This window comes from Callospermophilus lateralis, chromosome 1 (genome assembly GCF_048772815.1).
Source record: "Callospermophilus lateralis isolate mCalLat2 chromosome 1, mCalLat2.hap1, whole genome shotgun sequence".
Lineage (NCBI taxonomy): Eukaryota > Metazoa > Chordata > Mammalia > Rodentia > Sciuridae > Callospermophilus > Callospermophilus lateralis.
Window position 1 is genome coordinate 31,723,641 of NC_135305.1, and position 23,018 is coordinate 31,746,658.

The 23,018-nt window shown below is 31.2% G+C and overlaps 1 protein-coding gene across 2 annotated transcripts in view; it reads left to right on the forward strand.

Moving 5' to 3' along the window:
- Positions 1-23,018, forward strand: part of Casd1 (CAS1 domain sialic acid O acetyltransferase 1) — a 41,836-nt gene that overhangs the window by 9,696 nt on the left and 9,122 nt on the right. The window contains exons 4-13 of one of the 2 annotated variants that reach the window (XM_076833791.1): positions 4,850-4,894; positions 6,142-6,204; positions 9,144-9,188; positions 9,563-9,686; positions 10,863-11,077; positions 12,676-13,098; positions 14,314-14,403; positions 18,886-19,005; positions 19,948-20,104; positions 21,468-21,547. In XM_076833791.1, the coding sequence (XP_076689906.1) occupies positions 4,850-4,894; positions 6,142-6,204; positions 9,144-9,188; positions 9,563-9,686; positions 10,863-11,077; positions 12,676-13,098; positions 14,314-14,403; positions 18,886-19,005; positions 19,948-20,104; positions 21,468-21,547 (1,362 nt within the window). Of the gene's footprint in view, positions 1-4,849; positions 4,895-6,141; positions 6,205-9,143; positions 9,189-9,562; positions 9,687-9,867; positions 9,971-10,862; positions 11,078-12,675; positions 13,099-14,313; positions 14,404-18,885; positions 19,006-19,947; positions 20,105-21,467; positions 21,548-23,018 lie in introns of those variants that run through there. The other variant, XM_076833799.1, reaches the window with a different exon arrangement.

A 23,018-nucleotide genomic window follows, 5' to 3' on the forward strand; every position in this document is an offset into this window, starting at 1 on the left:
TTTACATATTTTCTTGTCTCTGCCCTTCAAGGACAGAGGTTTTCTATCATTAATTGTTTTGTGTTTTGTTTTTTAAAAAAATTATTTTTGTTCCTAGCATAGTATGGTGTATTGTAAAGGTGTATTAATTGTTTTTTAAAGCCTCAGGATGAATATTGTTGAGTGGAATAGAAGTATTAAAGATTATTTGTTTTAATTTTCTTTCTTTTTTGTATTGGGGTAAAATTTTGTTTAAAAGATTTAATAGAAAATGTTTTTCAAATTATGTTTTACTTAAAAAGCTAGTTCTGTTGAGAAATTCTGATCAAATGAATTTGGGCAGAGCTGGATCTCATATCTCCCTCTTAGATGGTTTTAATTTAGGTTAGGATATTAAAAACTTGAGAAGTCTTGCAGTAAAGAAACCCCTTTAAGGTTGCTTCCAGCCATAGCTCAGACTAGATACTCTGGGGGCCACTTCTACTTGAAACGAATTGGATCCTAAATTTTAAAAAATATTGTAGATGTATTTCTAGACTTCGAGAAAATGGGAAATACTACTCAAAAAGAAACAAAGTATAAGGCAAAACCAGAGATAAGAGCAGTGATGGTAGGCAAGTAGTAAAGGATCAAGTAGTCCTGCAGGTAGATGCCAATAGCTATAATTCCCTTTATATAGAAAACTAAGCTTTGAGCCAGTGTATTTCTCAGTAGCAATATTGGCAGCTAAAGGCCAGTAGAATAATATCTTTAAACTTCTGAAAGAAAATGTGTCAGTCAGCTTTCTGTTACTATAAGAAAGTTTGGAGATTTCAGTCTGTGATCGATTGGCCCCATTTGCTTTGGGCTTGTGGTGAGACAGCACATCATGGTAAAAATGGCTTTTGGAACAAAACTGCTCACCTCATGGCCAAGAAGAGAAGAGTGGGGTTTTGTGATCCTTTTTAAGGGCACGCCCTCAGAGACTTACAGACTTCTTACTAGGCTTCACCTCTTAAAGTTTCCAGCACTTTTAGATCCAAGCTATAACATTAAGTTTCAATTAGAATTGTATACCTAGGATAAAAATGTCTTTATTTTTCTTGAAATGTAGGGCATTTTCAGATATCCAAAAACTATGAGGATTTACTATAAAACAAATTTATTTAAAAGGAGTTTCTGAAGAACAAACATACATAAAAAGGGAAAGGGAAGGGGAAGGGGATTAGCAAGGATGATGGAATGTGATAGTCATCGTTATACAAAATACATGTATGAAGATTTGAATTTGGTGCCAACATACCTTATATACAAACAGAGATATGAAAAATTGTGATATATATGTGTATTAAGAATTTTAATGCAAAAAAAAGATTACATGTATAATGGCATAAATTGGCATGAACATACTTTATATACAGAGAATCAAAAAATTGTGCTCTATGTGTAATAAGGATTGTAATGCATTCCACTGTTGTCGTGTATTTAAAAAATAAATTTGAAAAAGGGAAATATTCACAAAAAAAGGTCTGAACTATAGTAATCAATGATTGTAGAAAATAGTAAACAATATGTATATAAACCTATCTATATAAAATAATGTTGTCTTTTTGCACTTAGTAAAAAGATAACTAAAGAATTGTCCAATTAAATGCTCTATTGTACTTTATAGTAATATATTATCTTTCTTTAAAACTTAAGGTAAAGAAGTACAGTAAAACTTCAAGGATAAAAACTAAAATAATAGAATGAGGATGTAAATTCTAAACCAGAAAAGGAAACAAAACAGAACAAAACAAAATTTAATCTAGTGTCAAACATGTATTTATATGTGTATGCAAACACATATATACTCAGGTAAAACATGCATAGATATAAGTACAATCATGTGTATAAATAAAAAGCAGTATATATATATAAAATATGTATATGATCAAACTACGTGTAGGGGAATAGAAATCAAAAAGTAAGATGGTAGAAATATAATCCAAATAAATGCAAGGAACTTTTGAGCTAAATTTTTTGAGCTAGATTTTCGGATGTTTTGAAAAAATTTGAAAACTTCCTGCTGCTTAAAAACATAAAAGGACATGGAAAGATTTTAATTAAAAATGAATAAAGATTCACCAGATGCTAAAGAAAGTTAAGCCTTATCAATGCAAGACAAAATAGATTTTAAGGCAAAAACATTATCAGGAATACAGAAAGTTGGTAATGACTAACAAGGTAAATCATTAAGATTTTAAACTTGTAAACCATCTACTAAATTAGCCTTAAAATTAAAGGAAACATATAATAGACTGTTAACATGTTTGATTTTTACAACTTTATAGCTTAATAAGTCATACTGTAAAATTAAAGAATGTATTTTTCCAAAGCACACAAGAAACATTTTGATCACATTTTATACCATTAACCATGTCTCAATAGTATCAGAAAATTGGTATTATTCTTTTTTTTTTTTTTCAGGTAATGTATTTTATAGTCACACTTAACCTGACAAAAATTCTAGAATCCTACAGTAAGTGTTTTTAACGTGCAACGTTGGATATGGTATAATTTACATTAGGAAAAAGACGATGATATTCATTATTATTGTTTCTATTCAATATTGTATTAGAAGAGTTAACTGAAGAAAGATAAAAATTAAGCATTAGAAAGAAAGAAAACTCAAGAGTCCATACGATACAATTATCTACATAGAAAAACCCAAAGAATATATGGAAAATTTACTAGAAGTAATACAGATTTTAAGGTAGCTGATTACAAGATGAATGTACAAACATAAGTTGTAATGCTTTAATAAAGTTGTTAAAAATTAATTGCATGGGCTGGATATGTAATCAGTGGAAGAACACTTATCTTTCACACACAGGGCTCTGGGTTCAATCCCTAGCAAATAAATCCCTAGTAAATAAAGTCAACAAGAAAAATTATTGCATATTTATATGCCAACAATATGGAGTTATGGTGTCTACAATATATTTTCTTTGCGTATATAGAGAGGGAGAGAGATGGAACTGACATAGGAAATATTAACCATTGGCAAAGGGTTTTAGGTGTTTATTTAACTGCCTACTTTGCTATAACTTTAAAATTTTTCAAAATTAAAAGTTGGAAAGGCAACAGCACTAAACAATGTATTGTTTAGGGATGCATATATACATGATAAAAGCAATGTAATAAAGTATAACACAAAATTAAAGACAGTGGAGTTCTTTTGACAAAGCCAGGAATTAAGACAGGGAGTGAACTACACAGGCAGGTCATTGTGGTGGTAATGCTCTGTTTTGTATCGTGGATTCATGAGTATTTGCTTTTTACTTTACTTTGCAACTTTAATGTGTGTGATATATATATATATATATATATATCAGATATTAAAATAGTAAAGGAAAGGAAGAAAGAGATTGAGTTGAATTAATCAAAGAATGCAAAAGAAGGAAAAACAACACACTTCTCTGAAGAGAATTTATTTAAAAGATAGGGGATGGGATAGAACAAAGAGTGATATTGTTTGGTTTAGTTTGCCAGATTTATTCCATCAAGGAAATGCTTTTCGTATGTCAAATCTTAACCTTTCATTAACTTAATGGTCCCAAGATTTTTTTGGGGGGGGGGGAATGAAGCTTTAAGAGAATCAACAAGAATCTTAGAAGTCAATTGATAAAAGTAAACTTTATTTCATAGAGAAAATAAATTTAAATATTATTTGATTAAATTAATGAAAACATTTCAACCTTATTTTTAGAAACAGAATTTGCTTCTTATTGACCACCCCTACTTCCACCCTCCCAGGATGTCTAACTCTGAAAGGATTTCCATTCTTTGTATAGACTGCCTGATAACAAGAAGTTGTAGTCTCCAAATTTTATTTTTTTTTATACAAGTGGATATTTATCTCCTGTTTTCAAAGTAAAATCTGTCATAACTTAGAGTCATGTACATCTATTCCTGTTCAATCGGGGCCCATTACTAATATGTCATTGAGAATGGACTGAAATGTTGCTTTAGCCACAAACTACAATCTGAACAAAATGCAAGATGATTCCTCACCTAGTGCTACATGTTCTTCATAGGTTGAAAAGAGGCTTTGTTCCACCCAATCATTCAGGGATTTCTGCTATTGGAATTTCTAATACCTGGTATTCTCTGGAGCATTCAGCCTCCTCAGTCTCTGAAGTCAGGTGAGCTAGTTCCAAAGTACACTAGAAAATGGTGAAAAATTCCAATAGCAGCAATCCCTGAGTGACTTGTGTGGAACAAAGCCTTTTGCCAGCCCATCTAAAATACATGGCAGTAAATGAGGAATTACCTTCTGTTTTGGGAAATTCAGCCTGGAAGTGACCCACATCACATCTGGCCATATTGCATTAGCCAGAACTAATCATGGCCTTGACTAACTGGCCGGGTTTTAGGCAATGTAGGAAAGCAGTCTGTCTCTGCTACAGATAGTAATACTAGTACTTAATTGGATTCATAGCAGGTTTGGCAGAAAGATAATTTATATAAGTATGTTAATGCATCTACTTGTTTTTAGCTCAAGTTTTGTCTTATCCACATCTTAGATGTTGAAAATCACACATAAACAACTGGTGTCATTTTTTTTGTTTTGTTTTGTTTGTTTGGTGCTGGGGATTGAATCTAGGACCTTGCACTTATTAAAGCATGTGCTGTACCACTGAGCTATGCCTCCAGCCCCTACTTTTTTGGTGTGTTATGTACTTTTTGTTGTTGTTGTTTATTTGTTTTGTCCTTTCAAGTTGAACATATAGATAACCGAGAATTGGTATACAAAAATAGATCAACAAAAACAGCTAAAGGGAACATTGTTTACACAAGTTTAACCTATACAACAAACTTCTCTGTTGTCTCCTTTTTTAAATGGCAGCATGAAAACATTCCTTTCGAAGACAAGATTGCATCAGTTAAAGTGGTAAGTTTCTATACTAGTAAGCTAAATGTTGAAGCCATATTCATTGGTCAGTTTATTTGTAGATCAACTAGTGCTTTATACGTACTAAATAGATTTAAGTGTATTCTTGAGAGTTGATATAGTAACTGGAATAAATGTTTTATGTAAGTTGTTTCATGTAATAAACATTTATTATTTGTCTCTTAAATTTTTATCCAGGAGAAAATAACCTTGTATGGTAATTTGAAATGAATATGTATACAGGATTAATGTTTAGAAAAGAATATATAATTTTTTTTTTTTTTTTTTTTTTTTTTTTTTTTTTTTTGCGGGGCTGGGGATTGAACCCAGGGCCTTGTGCATGCGAGGCAGGCACTCTACCAAATGAGCTACATCCCCAGCCCGATAATATATGGAAATGCCCTTCACCTATGGAACTTGTAGGTCATTATAGTTCTCTGCATGCAAATACAGGTGGGATAGGATAGCAGAAAACAAAAAGTGGAGAAGTAGGAATGCACAGAGCAAAGAATTAAAAACAGTTTTCCTCCTTGAAGAAGAGATGTTTTAACATAGTTCTCAAGGATAAGTAGGATTGGTCAAACTCAGTGGAAGAGTCCATGAACATTAAAAACAGTTTGTGTAGAAGTAGCAGTGTATGGGAAAATTCTAGAGACAAAGGAGCATGTGGAGCACTCAAGGAGCTGAAAGAGAACTGAAAAGGTACTTAGCATGTTAGTCAGCTTATGGTCACTATGACATAATACCTGGGGAAAATAACAATAAAGGAAAGATTTATTTTGGTTCAGGTTTCAGTTCATTGTTAGCTGGAGACCACACCTTTAGTACCTGGCCAGCAGGGCACATATTAGATCCAAACTATAACAGAGCAGGGAAAAGGAAACGAGAAAAGTCAAACGGGACAGGTAGAGGTCACATTCTCTACCTTCTTAGCAATTTTAAAGAATTTTGGGTTTTATTCTGAGGCCAATTAAAAGTTCTTGAATATTTAAATAAGAATGTGGCAAGATCAGATTTAAATTTCTTGAAGATTTCTCTGGTATAAGTATAGAGACTGGAAGAGAACAAAATTGCACATGAGGAGACTTGCTTGAGACTCTTGCAAGTTTGAGATAGATAGGAGATGAAGATGTTTTAGACTGGGTGTTTTTAAGTATTCTTTAAGAGAATGTTGTCAGTATTTATTTTCAATGGTGGAAATTTTAGTATTTTGTACTTTTTTTTTATTTCTAACATTTCTCTTTTAGGATTTTCTGTGGCATCCAGAAGTTAATGGTTCTATGAAACAGTGTATCAAAGTGTGGACTGAGGTCTGTATTTGCAAATATAGGCTTTTTTTTTTTTTTGGTGAGCAACCAAATTTTTTAAAAAATTCACGAGCAACCATGTTTTTCTTCCCTCTACTCACCTGTCCCACTCTCCTGTACTTCTCCCACCTTCTTGAGAGCAATTAAGCTGTACCAGACTGATGCTAACACTTCACTGAAAACAAACAGCAAGTGTAGCTCCTATGTCTTTGCCCTGTTATCACCATTACAATCCTAAGGCAGATGATGCTTATACCAGATTTTCTAGACTGAAATTTTTCTTTTACTGAGATAACTCAGCTAATTGAAACCCGAGTAATCTTTTTTCTGCGCAATACATGTTTTCTAATACATGAGCATTTTTCCATACTGTCCTTCAAACTCATGTCCAGGTACTTAAGAAAACTTTTTTAGTTGTATAAACTTTATTCCCTTTTAAAGGGAAGACCCAGCAGATAAGACTAGTATATTTTAGCTCATAATTTTTGAAGATAAATTAGATACAAGGGCAAGTATGCTGTTAACCTCAGAAAAATCCCTAAATTCTCATAAATCCTCTTTACAATATCTGTGGTAGTCTCCAAAAAGTTTCAGATCAGTCTTTTGACTATACCTGTATTTTTTCATAGAGACATTTGCATTTGGTATGGATAAACAATATTCAGTTTTGTTGACCTTATTTTGCTTACTTGTTTGCAACAGTTTTTTTCTTTTGGTCTGGTTTGAGGTTTTTTGTTTTGATTTATGTTTGATTTTGGTGTTCTTTTTATGTATTTTATTTTGGGAAGAGTTGATAAGCAATGAAGTAGACAGATACTAGATTATTAGTTATTCTAAATACTTTCAGTTATTTTTAGTGAAATAAGGACACTGGAACAAATCTTTTGAAGGTAGTAGAGAACATTGAAAGTTTTAAACAGAATGGAGAGAAATAGTTGAAAAGTGGGAGGAACTTAAGGTAAATTGTGGAGAAAATAGCTCAACTATTAAGATGGATTTGAGAAATCTTGGTTCAAGTGATGCTTGAAGTTGTTTGAATGGAATAATTTGAAAAGGTAAAGAATTTAGAAATTTAAGAGAAGAGTTTGTGGTGAGTAGAATTATAAAAAGCTTCTGAGAAGTGTAGTAGAAGGGATAGAAAGAAAAACAAAAGAGAAGTAACTGTGATATCACATGTGGTGGGGGGGGGGAGGGAATAAAATGTAGATAGTCAGTAGTGTGTCCTTAGAAACGAGATAAGATAGAAAGAAGATCCAGGATTTGGCAATCCAGAGTTTGTTAATGAGCTCTAATTGCAGTTTAAATGGATGGTGAAGTACAACTCAAAACATAATAAATTGAGGTGATGCTTGAGAGAGAAAGAAATTCGCATGCTAAGGACAGAATACTCTTTCAGGTAATCTGTGGGTGAGGCATGCGATGAAGAAGACTAAGAATAGACAGCATTAAAGGAAACAGTTTTGAGGATAAATATGTTTGAACTTTTAGGTTAAGAGAAGGAAGGAGAGTGGAAGAGGGAGACAAAATTGACATTCTGAATGTTATCATGGACCATAGAGCCCTAGAAATGAAAAGGGAAGTATTTAAACACCATAAGGAATGAGCTGTTGGGAACAGGGACACATTTCTTTCCTCTCTTGTCAGGTAGATGAAGTCATAAGAGTGGAGGCAAGAAGGCAAGAGCTCATGTATTAGATGAATTGTTTCTTTGTAAAGTTTGAGAATTAGACTTTATGCTGGGGAAAAGGACCAAGAAAACGTGTTTGAGGAATTTAAGACTTGGGATTCTTCCTGAAGAATGAGAAAGGGAACTACCCAGGGATGAGGATAAAGGTTTTTTTTTTTTTCCTTCATTAGTGAAAAATTAATGAAATCTCATTTTAATGAGAATTTTTTTTTATCAAATTCTGTAATGGTATAAAATGAAGCAAGCTAGAGTAGAAATGGGCCTATCTCTGAAGACAAATGATTCGTTTTGTTATTCTTTATTTTCTTAGAGTACTATACTGAACATTTATTATCTTGATAATGGGAAGGTAACAACTGTCATTTTAATTTTTATATGGGTCAGATAAAAAATCTTTTTAAGTTTCTTGCTTATTTTAAATTGTTTCTTGTATACATTATTATAATATTGGGTTGTTCATGTGGTGAAAAGTGCATAAATTCAAAAGTTGAAAAGTGAACTTTTGACTGTTCCTAGTAGGCACTAGAAGTAACCTTACAGATCAGCAATAACTGAGTCTGTATCCTTGTTTTATAGGTTTTATATCTTTGTGCCTACTTCATAGGGTGGTAAGAACCTTTATTAAAATGAGATAATTTAAGGGAAAATAGTAAACTACTAAATATTATATAATCGTGATGCTATATATATTACTATATGTACCTATATTATTATAGCATAACTGCATATTGTAAATAATACACTTTTAGTGTATTATTCTAGAGATTTCTCCTTTTTTTCTGCATGGAACCTTTAATAATGATCAGTTTATTTGTTAAATGCATGTTAGATTCAGCTTCCCCAAAAGATTACATTTCCTTAGGGCACTGATCTTGTATTTTATTTAACACTTACACTGTGTACCCTGTGGGCTTCCACGAATACCTTTTAATTGGTTGATATAATTGACTAAAGCTTTACTCTAAGCAATTTACCCAGAATTCAGAATAATATTAGGTCATGTTAGATTTCAGTAGTGTTTTTTTTTTTTCTAAGAACAACAAAAGAATTAACAAGTGTATTACCATTCTGTATAACCACACAGCATTGTAAGAGTTTAGGTATCCTATATATATCTTTGTCACAACAAGAATTCAGAGAAGAAGTCTAGAAACTTAAAATGCATTCAGGAGGAAGAAGAACTTAAATTTTGAGGAAAAAGGTATTCAGTCTCTGTATGGGTGTAGAATAATTATAATGGTTTTTCTTCCTTTAGGATTCTGTTGCAAAGCCCCATGTGATTGTAGCAGGAGCTGCCACAGTAAGTACTTATCTGTTATTCTACATGATGATTTTTGTTTCAGACTTAAGGTCATGCTAAGAAAAAGTTAATTCTTGATTGTATTTATATTTAATTTCTTATTTGTATTAAAGTAGATTAACTTTAATAGAAAATCTGAGCAAACGATAAACTAATGTTAAATCTCAGTATTATTTTATATCTATAGTTTTATTCCTCTGAAGTGTTATATTTGAAAGTCTAATTTTGTAACAGCTTTTTTTAACTATTTTCATGAAATAATTTTACCAAATTTTATTCTAATATTAAATAAAATGGGAATTTACAATAGGTAAATTATATACTTTAAACTTTCTGTGACAAATACTGAAAAAATGCTAATTTTTACTTCTTAGTGGTCCATCAAGATTCACAATGGTAGCAATGAAGCACTTTCTCAATATAAAATGAACATTACCTCCATAGCACCGCTTTTAGAAAAATTGGCAAAGACTAGTGATGTTTATTGGGTCTTACAAGGTAAGAGATCAGTAATGAAAAAAATGTCATTTTGTATATATTTTAAGGCATGTGCTTTATTATCTCCTGCTTCAAGAAGCAAAATTATTGCTTTATGAGAATAAACTTTGAAATAAGGTTTGCAAGATTAGAATAAACTTTAATTATTTGCTTTGTTTTTTTTTAATTTAAGGAACAGATTAATAAAATATAATAAATAAATAATAAATAAATAAAAAATATTCTCCAAGAACTCAATAGGCAGAATGGCTATAGAATGTAATAAAGAGATAAACCCAAAACAAGTAAGTTGGTTGCCTCTGATTCTTTAATATTTTACAAAATATATTTATTGTGATTGCAAAATGCATAAAAAACTATTAATAAATCTGTTTTATAACATTACAGTCATTGGAAATAAATCATTTTCAAATTGACAAGTAAATTTAAATTCACACCATCTACTTTATACTTGGTAATGAAATTCTTAAAGAGAAAGTAGTTATTAGGTCAACTCATTTCAGGAATTTATTGAATGTCCATTACTTAATGCCTAACACAATATGAGATGCCTTGGATATTTTAACGACTGAAGTTGTTTGTTAGAAATTCTTATGATTACTTTCTAGTTGAATGTCAAGGTGAAAAGAACAAGAAAGGGCAATGATATTGTTCCACAGATCCTATTTATTCATAGACTCATAGCATTTCTCTTACTAAAATGAAAAAAAAATTATTTATAATAAATATCAAGAAAATATACAGACCTGAGTCCTCAATATTACTTTTGAATTATGTGAACAAAGTTTAGGTGAAAAGAGAAAAAAATTAACTGCTATTCTTTATTAGGCAATCTTTTATAATCAAGTTTTAACTTCTTATTACCAATATAAAAAAATTTAAACTCTTTAAAAGACATACTAGAACACAAAAATGGTTCCTCAAAGCTGTGTATATGGAAAAGGAGTAAACATTCTTCAAATTTGAGGGAGCTAATGACTGACTCAAAAATTAAATGTAAGGTAGGGAATTTATTGCAAACCTTGGTCAGCTTTATGTAAAAATCATTATTTGGTGCCTGTTATCAACTGAAGTTTAAGAACAAAATATAATGTATGATCCACTAACTTGCATGATCACAATTTCTACGGGTAGGGATTTTTTAAATTTGTTTTTAAAAATGTGTTTCATGTACAGATCCAGTTTATGAAGATCTATTAAGTGAAAATAGAAAAATGATCACTAATGAGAAGATAGATGCCTACAATGAAGCTGCAGTCAGTATTTTGAATAGTAGCACCAGAAATTCTAAGTCAAATGTTAAGATGTTCAGTGTTTCCAAATTAATTGCTCAAGAAACCATCATGGAGTCTTTGGATGGCTTACATCTTCCTGAATCAAGCAGAGAAACTGTAAGAATTCTTATATTTTTCTGTAATGGAGACTATAACATCAGTTGGTTGTAGTCTCACAACATGATTATACATATTTTATTACAGTCTTAATCACTCATAGTTATTCTAGCTAAAGATATATCTGGAAATAATTTTGCTTTGATTCATCTTGCTGAACACATAAGTGAGAATTTTAGTATAAGAGAAAAAGAAATTAGTGAAGGAAGGAAATGAAGCTTCATTTATTGAGTGCTAATCACTGTTAATATATCTTCTAAGGAGGATATAAGTTCATAGCTCACTACTGCCCTATTTTCTCACTGTAACCCTTAAGCTTATAAGATTAAACTTCGGGGAAGAGCACAGTTTTTAATATAGAGAATAATTCTTTATTTTCTTATAGCTGTTATACTTTAAGCATTATTCAAGGTATAGAGTTGACAGTGAACAAATTCAGTCTAACCAATAGAAAGGGACTTATATTAAATGTGAAAATAAACCTGCACATAATTATAAATTTTCACACATAGTAGAACAAATTATTTAACAGTTGTGTTTTTGTGTTTGTTTTTTCTAATAAAGTAATGGTGCTTAACCTTTTTGAGGGTCATATAAGCCCTTTGGATATCTGGTAAAAAAAAAAAAAAAAAAAAAAAACAGTGGTTCTATTTATCTCCTGCAGAAAAATACATGTTTGCAAATACATATAATTCTCCATACTTTAAAGAATGTTGTGGACTCCTTCAAAAATGTTTTAAGAAATTTGTTATGGAATTTGTAGGCTCAGACCTACAACAGTACTAAGCATTGAACTTCCTGAAGTCCCAGGGCTAAAATGATGAGATTTTTCTGAACACTTGATTGATTATTTGAATGGCTAAGCTTAATTAAATAATTGATCTCAAAGAGTTTCACAGATGTCTGAACTATAAAAGTTTTCATAAAACTAGAGTTTGAGTCTTCAAATAGAATCTCATCAGCTTACCTAGAAATTTTTATTATAATCATACCATGTTGAAGATTCCACATTTTATTTAACGTTAGAAATCTTAAAACTGCAGAGTCCTAAATGTCCATAAGCCATTACTAAAATGCTAAGAATTAATAATTTGCTAAGAATTAATTTTGTGATGGCAGTTATTTTACATTTTTTTAAACCTCAAAAGACTGGAATGCTAAAATATTTTGGTATGTTCTGTTTTGAAAGTCTGCCAATTAAAATTCTTTGGTCCTTGACTCATCATTATTTTTTTAACCAAAGGTTATGATCCATTGGCAGCCATGAAATCCATCTTTTTCTCAAAGGATAGTGCCATATCAAAAATGTATTTCAAGTAATAAAGACAGGTATCGTTTCCTATAAATTGCTTCCTGCGTCACATTATAATCTGAATTTTTTATCATGGATCATAGCCTAGAAGTTTGAAGCACCCTGAGCTACTCATTGCATATTGGTGGAATACCATTATTTGCATGAGTTTTTTTGGAAATGGTTACAAAATATACAGTCCATTTTGGTTTCAGTGTTGAAAACTCAGCAATATTCATAGGAGAAAAATCAAATGTGAAATACATCACTGACAAGATAATAACCAAATAACTTGATTTGTTCGCAGAGTGCAATGATTCTTATGAATGTGTACTGCAATAAGATTTTGAAGCCTGTAGATGGTTCCTGTTGTCAACCCCAGCCTCCTCTTACTCTCATACAGAAACTAGCTGCTTGCTTTTTCACCTTATCTATTATTGGATATTTAATTTTTTATGTAATTCATCGTAATGCTCATCGAAAGAATAAGCCATGTACTGATTTGGAAAGTGGTGAGGAAAAGAAAAATATTATTAATAACCCTGCATCTCCATTAGAAATACTTTTACAATCTTTCTGCAAACTTGGCCTGATTATGGCTTACTTCTACATGTGTGACCGTGCAAATCTGTTTATGAAGGAAAACAAGTTTTATACCCATTCGTCTTTCTTTATTCCAATTATCTACATCTTGGTTTTGGGAGTATTTTACAATGAAAATACTAAAGAGGTAAGAATCGTTCTCTTTTTAGTTTCTACTGTCCATCTTATATCATTCCAAAATTTAGGTTAAAGAAGTAATATTACTTATTATGCCAGAATATACAAACATGTATACAGATGAGGATGAAGGAATTTTGTACTTCTACTTAGTGGATTCTTTCTTAGAAAAATAATTTATTTTATTGATACATTATAATTACACATAATAGTGGAATGCTTTGTAACATATTTATACATGCATATAAGATAATTTGATCTATTTTATTCTTCAGCACTTCCCCTTTCCATCTTTTTGTTCCGTTCCCCACTTAGTGGATTTTTAACTTAATTTTTTTGAAATAGTTTGGAGAAAGTTCAAAGGGTTGAATGAAGATTGTTGAAAAGTTGGAAAAGTATGACCTGTGCAAAAGAAGTCATGACTTAGTGTTATTTTGCCTACTTGGGGATGGAGAAAAGTAGAAGCACTTCTGATTTTATAATGGTCTTTAAGCCCCATCTAAGGCTTAACTAGAATCTACTATTTTATTTTCTTTTATTTAAAAAATTGTATTAACAAATGCCTGTGTATGTGTGTTTGTGTGTGTGTGTGTGTACGCACGCGCACGCACATGTGTGTGGGTATGCATATACATATACACACACAAATTAGAATTTACATGATGATGTGGCCACTACTCCACTAATTCCTAATTTAGAATTGCTGTCATTCCTCAGAATATTTGTGTAATTGCTTTTTAAGGCATGAGTTACTTAAATTAATTCTAACTTAAAAAATAACTCTCAAATGAGGATGATTAATCAACTGTTCATCTCCAATGAGAGTATATAGTAAAATAAATTATAATAATAGAGCTGTCAGTAAAATGTAAGAGAACTGTAAAATCTTTTTTTAATCTCCGAAATTCTAAAATTTGATAAATTGTTGAATGCCATTTTTAGATTTATAAATACATCTGTCATAGTTTAAAGATCACCTAATAAGAATGTAAAGATCAACTTAAACATTCAGAATCTTTTTAGTTTATAGTTTTTTTTAACTTCAAAATAATTTATTAGATCTTTTTAAATAATAATTTGTAACCATCTTCATCACTCACATAATCAAGAGTCTTTTGACAAAAGCATTAACTTTATATACTATAAGAAAACTATAGTTGATATATATTGTTCAAATAATTACTTCCTGGTAGATTTTAAAACAGATTTTGATTCCTTTCTACAGACTAAAGTATTAAATAGAGAACAAACAGATGAGTGGAAGGGCTGGATGCAACTTGTGATTTTGATTTATCACATCTCTGGAGCAAGTACTGTGAGTATTTTAAATTTTAAGTTCAGAAAATATAGGAAATAATGTCAGTTTAACATTTTTTTCAGGGATACAGGTTTTTTGTTTGTTTCTCTCTACAGGTTAGAGACCCTTTTTAGCTCTCAATCTTTCTCATTCTCCTAACTCTGAGAATCTATTAGTTTAAAAGCAAAATGAATTTAAAAAGAAAAGCAATACTTTACTTGATTTGTATTAACTTGGCCTTAACATAATAGGAACAGCTGATATCTCAGGGTATTATTTGATGTCATCTTGTTGAATAGCCAATGCAAGGTTTTCAAGAAACTTTGTAGATGACCAACTATTTAGAATAGGCAGGTAACTATCAAAGTAAACAAATTAGTTTATATTTTACTCTTCACTATAGTTTGTGAAGTTTACCAATTAGTTTTACATTTTTAAAGTTTAAGAAGCTTAGAACTGTCAGGCTGAGTTCATGGGTCAGTGGTAGAGAGCTTACCTAGCATGTGTGAGGCAATAGATTTGATCCCAGCACCACATAAAGAAACTAAATAAACAAAATAAAACTATTGTGTCCAAAACAAAAAAACACAAAACTCTCTTTCCTCAGTTTAGAGAATCCAGATACACATGGACTGCGATTGTAGACTATGTTGGGTATACCATACTTCCTGAGCATTTCCTCCTTGGTACTGTGGAGGATCCTTCTGTACCTCAGCAAACTCCTTTTGATGTTCCTAGGTGTCTTAAAAGACTCAGTATTTTCATGATGTGTGGCTACCTTAGATATGGTAGGGTTAGATAAAGATGTGTTCATTCTGGGTTGTAACATTCCAGCTAGCCTACAGGTAAAACATGCTTTTGCAGGTGAGCCTAACAACCTGTATTCACACAGCTATTAGAGTAAAGATCCAAACTGACTTCTATAAAACATGTTTTAAAAATTTAAGAATCTCAATTTGGGAACAACTAAATTATTGTATTGCTGTATTTGCTTATATAAAGCATATATCTATAAACAGTATTTGAATCAATGATAAATTGAGATAAGAGAAAGTGCTCAAAAAAGAGTAATTTGAAAATTTAATAGCAGCCAATTAAGAAGGTAACTAATATTATCACTGGGGTATTTTCAGATGACTTTAAAAATTTGAAAAAAATATTATACTTCATTTTCTCTATTATTTCCAAAAACTGTTGGTGATTTTATAGATGTTTTGTTTGGAGGGTAGAAGGCAAAGGAATGAAATGTAATTTTTACTGATTATGATATATATATTTGTGGGAGCAGTGAAAATTCTGTGATTACTGCAGCTGAAAGGGGATGGTGGATTTAAGAAACTCTGGTTGAGCCAGGAAAGTAAAAGAGATCCAAGACAAAGAAAAATGGAGATGGTAAGACTTAGTTTGTAAACCTAGCTGAGAATTAATTGGATAAATCCATAGGTTCTCTAAGAAAGATGTAGGTATGAAATTGAATCCTAGAAATATCTGACATATGAATGAAGACTGAATTAATTTGGGGAAAAAAGTGTTTTGTTTGAAAATGCTGTTTAGAGACATAATTAATTGCTGACATATTAAAAGGTGATACTACTATTAAAAAAATTAGGTAGAAAGAATTAATGGCAGATTAACTTCCTCGATTCAGTGATTCTAGAAAGGATTTAAATCATAAAAGAATGAAGGCAATTTGGATTTTCTTATAATCATTTACCAGCCTAACAGTCTAATATATCTTCTTAGGCTACATCCCAATATATTCTAATATATAATTTAAAAAAAAAACACAAAAAGAAACCTGTTCTAGAAGGATATACTTTTCTTTAACAGGTCATTTATAATGATTAATCAAATATCCCTGTTGTATTAGATAAGATTTTGTGTTTAAAATTACCTATTTCTACATTAGCAAAACATTGTTAATATAGATGTTTTTGGGACCTGATTCTTAGATCGTTGAGACATTAACCTCACTAAAAACTTTTTAACTGCCATGATTATTTTTATTACCTAATCTAATATTTTGAGTACAGGCACTGGGGTTGTAGCTCAGTGATAGAGCACTTGCCTCGCTGGCATGAAGCCCTGGGTTCCATCCTCAGAACCACATAAAAATAAATAAATAAGATATTGTGTCCATCTACAATTAAAATAAATAAATAAATGGAATATTTTGAGTAAAATATGCCAAACTTTTAGTTATACTGTTTTTATGCTAAAAGAGAAAAACTTTCAAAATTCAACAGAATTATTAAAATAACCCAGATGGTCTGGCACATTGTACTTGTTAGTACAAACATGCTTTAAAAATGTAATGTGTAGCCGGGTGCAGTGGCACATGCTCATAATCCCAGGGGCTTGGGAGCCTGAGGCAAAAGGATCACAAGTTCAAAGCCAAGGTACTAAGCAACTCAGTAAGACCCTGTCTGTAAGTAAAATACAAGATAGGGCTGGGGGGCTAGAGTTGTGGCTCAGTGGTAGAGCACTTGCCTAGCACGAGGGAGGCACTGGGTCTGATTCTCAGCACTGCATATAAATAAATAAAGGTCCATTGACAACTACAAAAATTAAAATAAATAAATAAATAAGATAGTGCTGGGGATATGGCTTGGTGGTTGAGTGCCCCTAAATTGAATCCCCGCTATTCACCCCCTCCCCCAAAAAAGTGTATCATGGCATAGTGGCACATGCCTGTAATCCCAGTGACTCAGGAAACTGAGGCAGGAAGATCACCAGTTCAAGGCCAGCCTCAGCAATTTAATGAAACCCTGTCTCAAAATAAAAAAGAAAAAAGGGGTATAGGTCAATGGTAGAGTTCCTCTCCTGTGTTCAATCCCTAATACCCCCCAACACAAACAAATATATTTGTGTATAAATATGTATATATGTATGTATGCATGTGTGGACAATAGATGATTTTGTGTTCCATTGTGCCTTTGTGTATGTGGGGAGGGGGTGGTAGTAGTAGTGGTTTTTCCTTTCAAAGTTTCAGAAGGAGACCTGAATGAAAGTTTGTGAGGAAAAATTGGGGACACTAGTAAAACAATAGAACCAGAAGTCAGCTTAATTATTAAATCTAATGAAGTTAAAATTCCATATATATTTTTTTAATACTAAAATTTTGTTAAAAGAAACACTGAACTCATGAAAGACTTAGGAGTCCAGAAAAACAGTTGGGATTAAAAGATACTGAAGAGCTATGACAACTAAATACAAATGATCCTTGATTTAAGAGTCCTAAATTAAAAAACATTTTTTAATCATATAGGATAGTACTAAAATATTCAGAATTTAAGTAGAGCTTGTGTAGTAGATAAAATTATATTCATATAAATTTCTTGGATATGATTGCTATAATGTGGTCATGTGAGAAACTATCCTTTCTTCCTGGGAGATAACATGGTGAAATATTTAGGAGTGCTGCTACATGTTCTATAACATAATTTTTATTTTTTCACCATGCTATATAGATGTTCATTGTATTGGTCTTAGAACTTTTCTGTTAGCATAAGTATCTTACAGAGTTATGAAAAGGCCAGGCACAGTGGCGCATGCCTACAATCCCAGTAACTTGGGAGGCTGAGGCAGGAAGATCGAGAGTTCAAAGCCAGTTTCAGCCTCAGCCTCAGTAACAGCAAGGTGCTAAGCAACTCAGTGAGACCCTATCTCTAAGTAAAATACAAAACAGGGCTAGAGATGTAGCTCAGTGGTTGAGTGCCCCAAAGTTCAATCTCTGGTACTCAAAAAGAAAAAAAAGGAAAAATATTTCATGAAGTTTATAATAGGCCAACATTGGTAAGAATTTAGAAAATTGTTGTGATGGTATTTAATTCAGTTTAAGTTAGTTGTATTTACTGTTTTAGTATAATAATCAAGCCCAACTTTGCAGTCTCAGCCCCAGTATTAAAGCAGCTTGAAAACATGTTATAAGGAGAGTGGTTGGAGTCATTGGGGATAGTTAGCATAGGTTTGACATTTGTTTTCAAGTACTTGTAGAACCATCAGATGTAAGTGATTTAACCCAAGAAAATGGCTCCAGAGCTAGATTCTCCATTGTGGTAGCTCTGCCATGTTGACCACTTGAAGTACAAGTAGTAAAAATTAAGATGTGCTATACATTTGAAATACATCACAGATTAAGTATGATTATTTAAAATAAATTCATACTAAGGTCAAAAACTATATAAAGAAGGAATGCAAAATATCTCCTTGCATGTTGAAATGATAATATTTTTAATATTTTGAGCTATTCTGCAGATTAGAAGTCTCAAAGTCATATAGCTAAAAAGTGACAGAACTAGACTTTGGACCTACATCTGTCTGATTCCAAAATCTACATTGTTGTAATTCCTGCTATGATCCTTAACTATTGAGAATAATCTTGTCATTGATCTAATACCAAATTAAAATGCTATTTTATTATCTTCATTAAATGTACTTGTTATGATGATTCAAGGTATAGTTTATTCCATCTTATATTTTATCTATTTTTGTCAACAGTTTTTGCCTGTGTACATGCACATTCGAGTTCTGGTTGCTGCATATCTGTTTCAGACAGGGTATGGACATTTTTCATATTTTTGGATAAAAGGAGACTTTGGAATCCATAGAGTATGTCAGGTAAGAATGGATTTTTTTTTTTAATTTAACATGTTTTTGTGCCTAACTGTTGGGAAAATATAAATATGGTCATTTTAAGAACATGAATGATTAGAATTTATGAAATAGCAATTCACAGTTGCATTTCTGTATTTGGTAATTTAAGATAAATAATTTATTAGGGATAGAAGGAAAATATAATTTAGAGAGTATTTATGAATATATAATGAAAACACTGATCCACAAGGAACAACATTTTTAATTTAGTTTTGTAGAGATATACACAGTTACCTGTAATTACTATTATATTCTGTTTTTTCTCTCTGAGGATTTCTGTTTTCTACCTCATGTTAAGTAGTTTCTAACCATTATTTTTATTTATCCTCTGTTGCAACTCTTAGTTATCTTCATGTTTATAAATGAGGAAACTGAGGTTCAGAGAGATTAAATAATCAACCAAAGCCACATAGTAAGTGGGAGAGCACTATTTAAATCTGCTCAAATTTTGTCCTTTGAGTAACTTCAAACAGGTATCTGAAAGACTGTTATAAAGGCCCCAGGGACATTTTTTCTCTTGAGTAATATTACTCCATAGTTAAAACAACACTGAATTTTAATCCCAAATTGGGTAAATTAACATCTTTGTGTGAAAGGGGCAGACACGCTTTTCTCAAGGTCATCTAATCACTGCTTACCTATAGCCCTATGAAGGAGGGTTACAGCTTTTCCCCCTACATTTAACAAGGTGGCACTTGTAGCCAGACAACTCAGGCTAGGACTTTGCTGGGATGTAGTTAATATAAGGATTATAAGGATGCATCAACTCTTTACAGTGATTGTTAAAAAAAAAAAAAAATAGTAAAATGTACTGTCATTTGAGTCTTAATACTCTGTCAGAAAAAATCTGTCTTTGCTTTTTACATATACTTGAAATGTAAACCATTTTCTTCTCCTTTTTAATAGGTCTTATTTCGTCTCAATTTCCTGGTAGTGGTGTTATGTATAGTAATGGATCGACCTTATCAATTCTATTACTTTGTTCCCTTGGTCACTGTATGGTTCATGGTCATATATGTTACTTTAGCACTGTGGCCACAGATTATCCAAAAGAGAGCAAACGGTAAGTATACTTTCTTATTAATTTATTTCAGTGTATTAAATTTCTCTTTAGTCACTAAAAGCTATTATTTTTATTAAGAGAAGTAGACAGTTTATATGTAGTTCTCATATTTTGAAATTAAAAAAATTGTTTCTAAAATGTAAGTCACTCACTGTAGAATATAATATAATGTAATATAACACTCCAGAATACTAATTTACATTTATGTTTGGTGTGTGTTTGTTTTTTAAATTTAAATTTTTTAAAACAATTTCACATGTTAATTGAAACAGTTTTCATACTGCCTTACAAAGAGCCAGAGTAAAAGTAGCTGTAATAGAAAAGGGAAAGCCAAATATGGCTTCAGGCCCCTTTTATTTTGGTTCAATATTAGCACCTTTTATATTTCTTAAATATATTGAGATTTTGAGTAAACATTCACTTGTAAATTTTTTTTGTCAAAGTTTAAAAGCATTAGCATACTTTATCATCTAGACAACCATTTAAGCAGTTTTATATATAAGTAACTAAAGTGTTCAAAGGGTTGTCATTTTCAGATTTACCATATCCTGTTATTGATCATGTTCAAAGTAAGGCCAAGGTCATTTATATAGTGCTTTTTTCTCTCAAGATTATATCTTGAAAATGAAATCTTCCCCTTTTTGGAAAAATAAAGAAATTTTTATTTTTACAAATGTATCTAACTGTCAAACAAATGTTGTGTATCAAAAATATTTTTCCATTGGTGTTCATTATAATAACGAATAATTTTCAAGAAAGAGGTCCATCCTCTGTAAATGTTAGTGTCTTTGTGCAGTTTCTATTGTGTAATTTCTGTATTACAAACCTAACATTAATTACAAACCTAGCATATTAATCAGCTAAACAATCAATATACCTAAACTTTGAACACATAACTTAAAATATGCATGTTAAAATATGTTTTATGATTAAATCCTAGTCCATTAGAGAGGTTAAGCTCTCTTCTTGAAACTTCATTGTTATAAGCAATATTACCTAAGTTATATTCAGCATGAGTTTTTAATAGTACATTGAGTATATCATTCTATATTTTGTTGTATCTTTTGATAATGGACAGGTATAATTGAACCCAGATGTAATTTCTAAATATATTTATAGTACATGAACAGCAGGTACATAGGGTGTCAGTTATATGTTGTAGCCTCATTCATCACAAGAATCCTCCGCCTTTTTTTCTTTTACTGTAATTTATACTATGTAGTTATATTTTGCATATCCCTATAAGCAGCCTTAAATTATTTTAAGAACTATTCAGGGTATAAATATGTTAAATTAAGAATATTTAACATGCTTTCTAATGTAAATTTCTATTTCTTAGTAAACTAAATATTTTCTCTCTTAGGAAATTGTTTCTGGCATTTTGGCCTTTTATTGAAACTAGGCTTTTTGCTGTTATGCATATGTTTTTTGGCATATTCTCAGGTTGGTACAGTCTTTTCAGTTTATATTTTGTAATTTATTTTAAAGTTCAAGTCTATTAAAGTATGTGAGAAGAATCAGAGCTTTTTTTTAGCTTCATTTTTTAATGACTGTAATAAAAGTGTCACTCTGTAGTTGACTACTCAGTATAGTTCTTTTGAGACCTATCTACTTTTGTTACCACTGTTTTTGTTGTAAGAGCAATTTAAAGCTCTTCCTCTGGCAATTGTTCAAGATCCATTTTACTTGACTTTGATCAATCAAACGTTTATTGAATGCCTCTTATAAGACACTACTCTAAGTGGAAATCAAAATTCTCTTGACAGAATTTGTAACTTAGTTTGTGCATTATTCATTGCATCAAACTGTAACTTGATTTTTCTGTAACTGCACGAAGTAAAATTTTGGCAGTTAGTAAAACCAACTTAGGCGAAGAGGGATTTGTATATGTGTTATATGTTTAATTTATTAAAATTTTTGGTCATCTTCCCATCTCTGACCTTATATCCCCCTATTCTGATGATTGAGATTTTCTGTTATTTTGTCAGGGTAACAGTCTAACTAACTCCTGATTAAATCTACCCCACAGGCATGCTATTTGGGCAGCATGATATTTATAACAAAATGTTTTAATTTGAATGCCTATAGTTTTGACATATTCTACAGTTTACTCACATCTCCAACACTGTTTTATACCTGATTGTGTCAGGTGTAAATACACTGTAGATACATTGTGTATATGTATGATTCTGCAAGGATGTTTTGGGGAGAGATTTGGGGTAGGAAAGGGAGGATTTTGTACTTACTTTCATACTTGAAAGTACTTAAAACATTTCTATTCTGTGACATCCAGGGTTTTTATAGGACATAAAGTAATAAGAAAACAACTGGGCTGGGGTTGTGGCTCAGTAGTAGAGCACTCACCTAGCATGTGCAAGATGCTGGGTTCCATCCTCGGCACCACATAAAAATAAAATAAATAAAACAAAGGTAGTGTGTCCAACTACAACTAAAAAGCAAAATATTTAAAAAAAAAAATAAAAGAAAGCAACAGGCAAATGTATAAAAAAATAGGCAACAGGAATGACTACATGACATTAATTCATTAATATTCCCAACACTCTGTGAGCACTTCTAAGGGAAATAAAAGAAAACTGATTCAATAGAAGATATTAAAAAGTTTCCTCAGCTTTAGGTCAGTGTTGACCACTGGATAACAAAAAAGCACATAGTCTAGTGTAGCCCACTATCGTTTTTAAAATGAATGCTCAATAAATACTTGTTTGTTGATCACATAATAAAAGTTTAGATTATAAATATATCAAATATATTGTCAGATATGCTACATATGTGATCTATGAGATACATATATTTGTATTTAATATAGATATATATAACATAGCTATATTTCAGTGTATTTCAGGTTGCAACTCTGTAAAAAATTATTCTTAATTTTCTGAGCTGTAGATTTTAA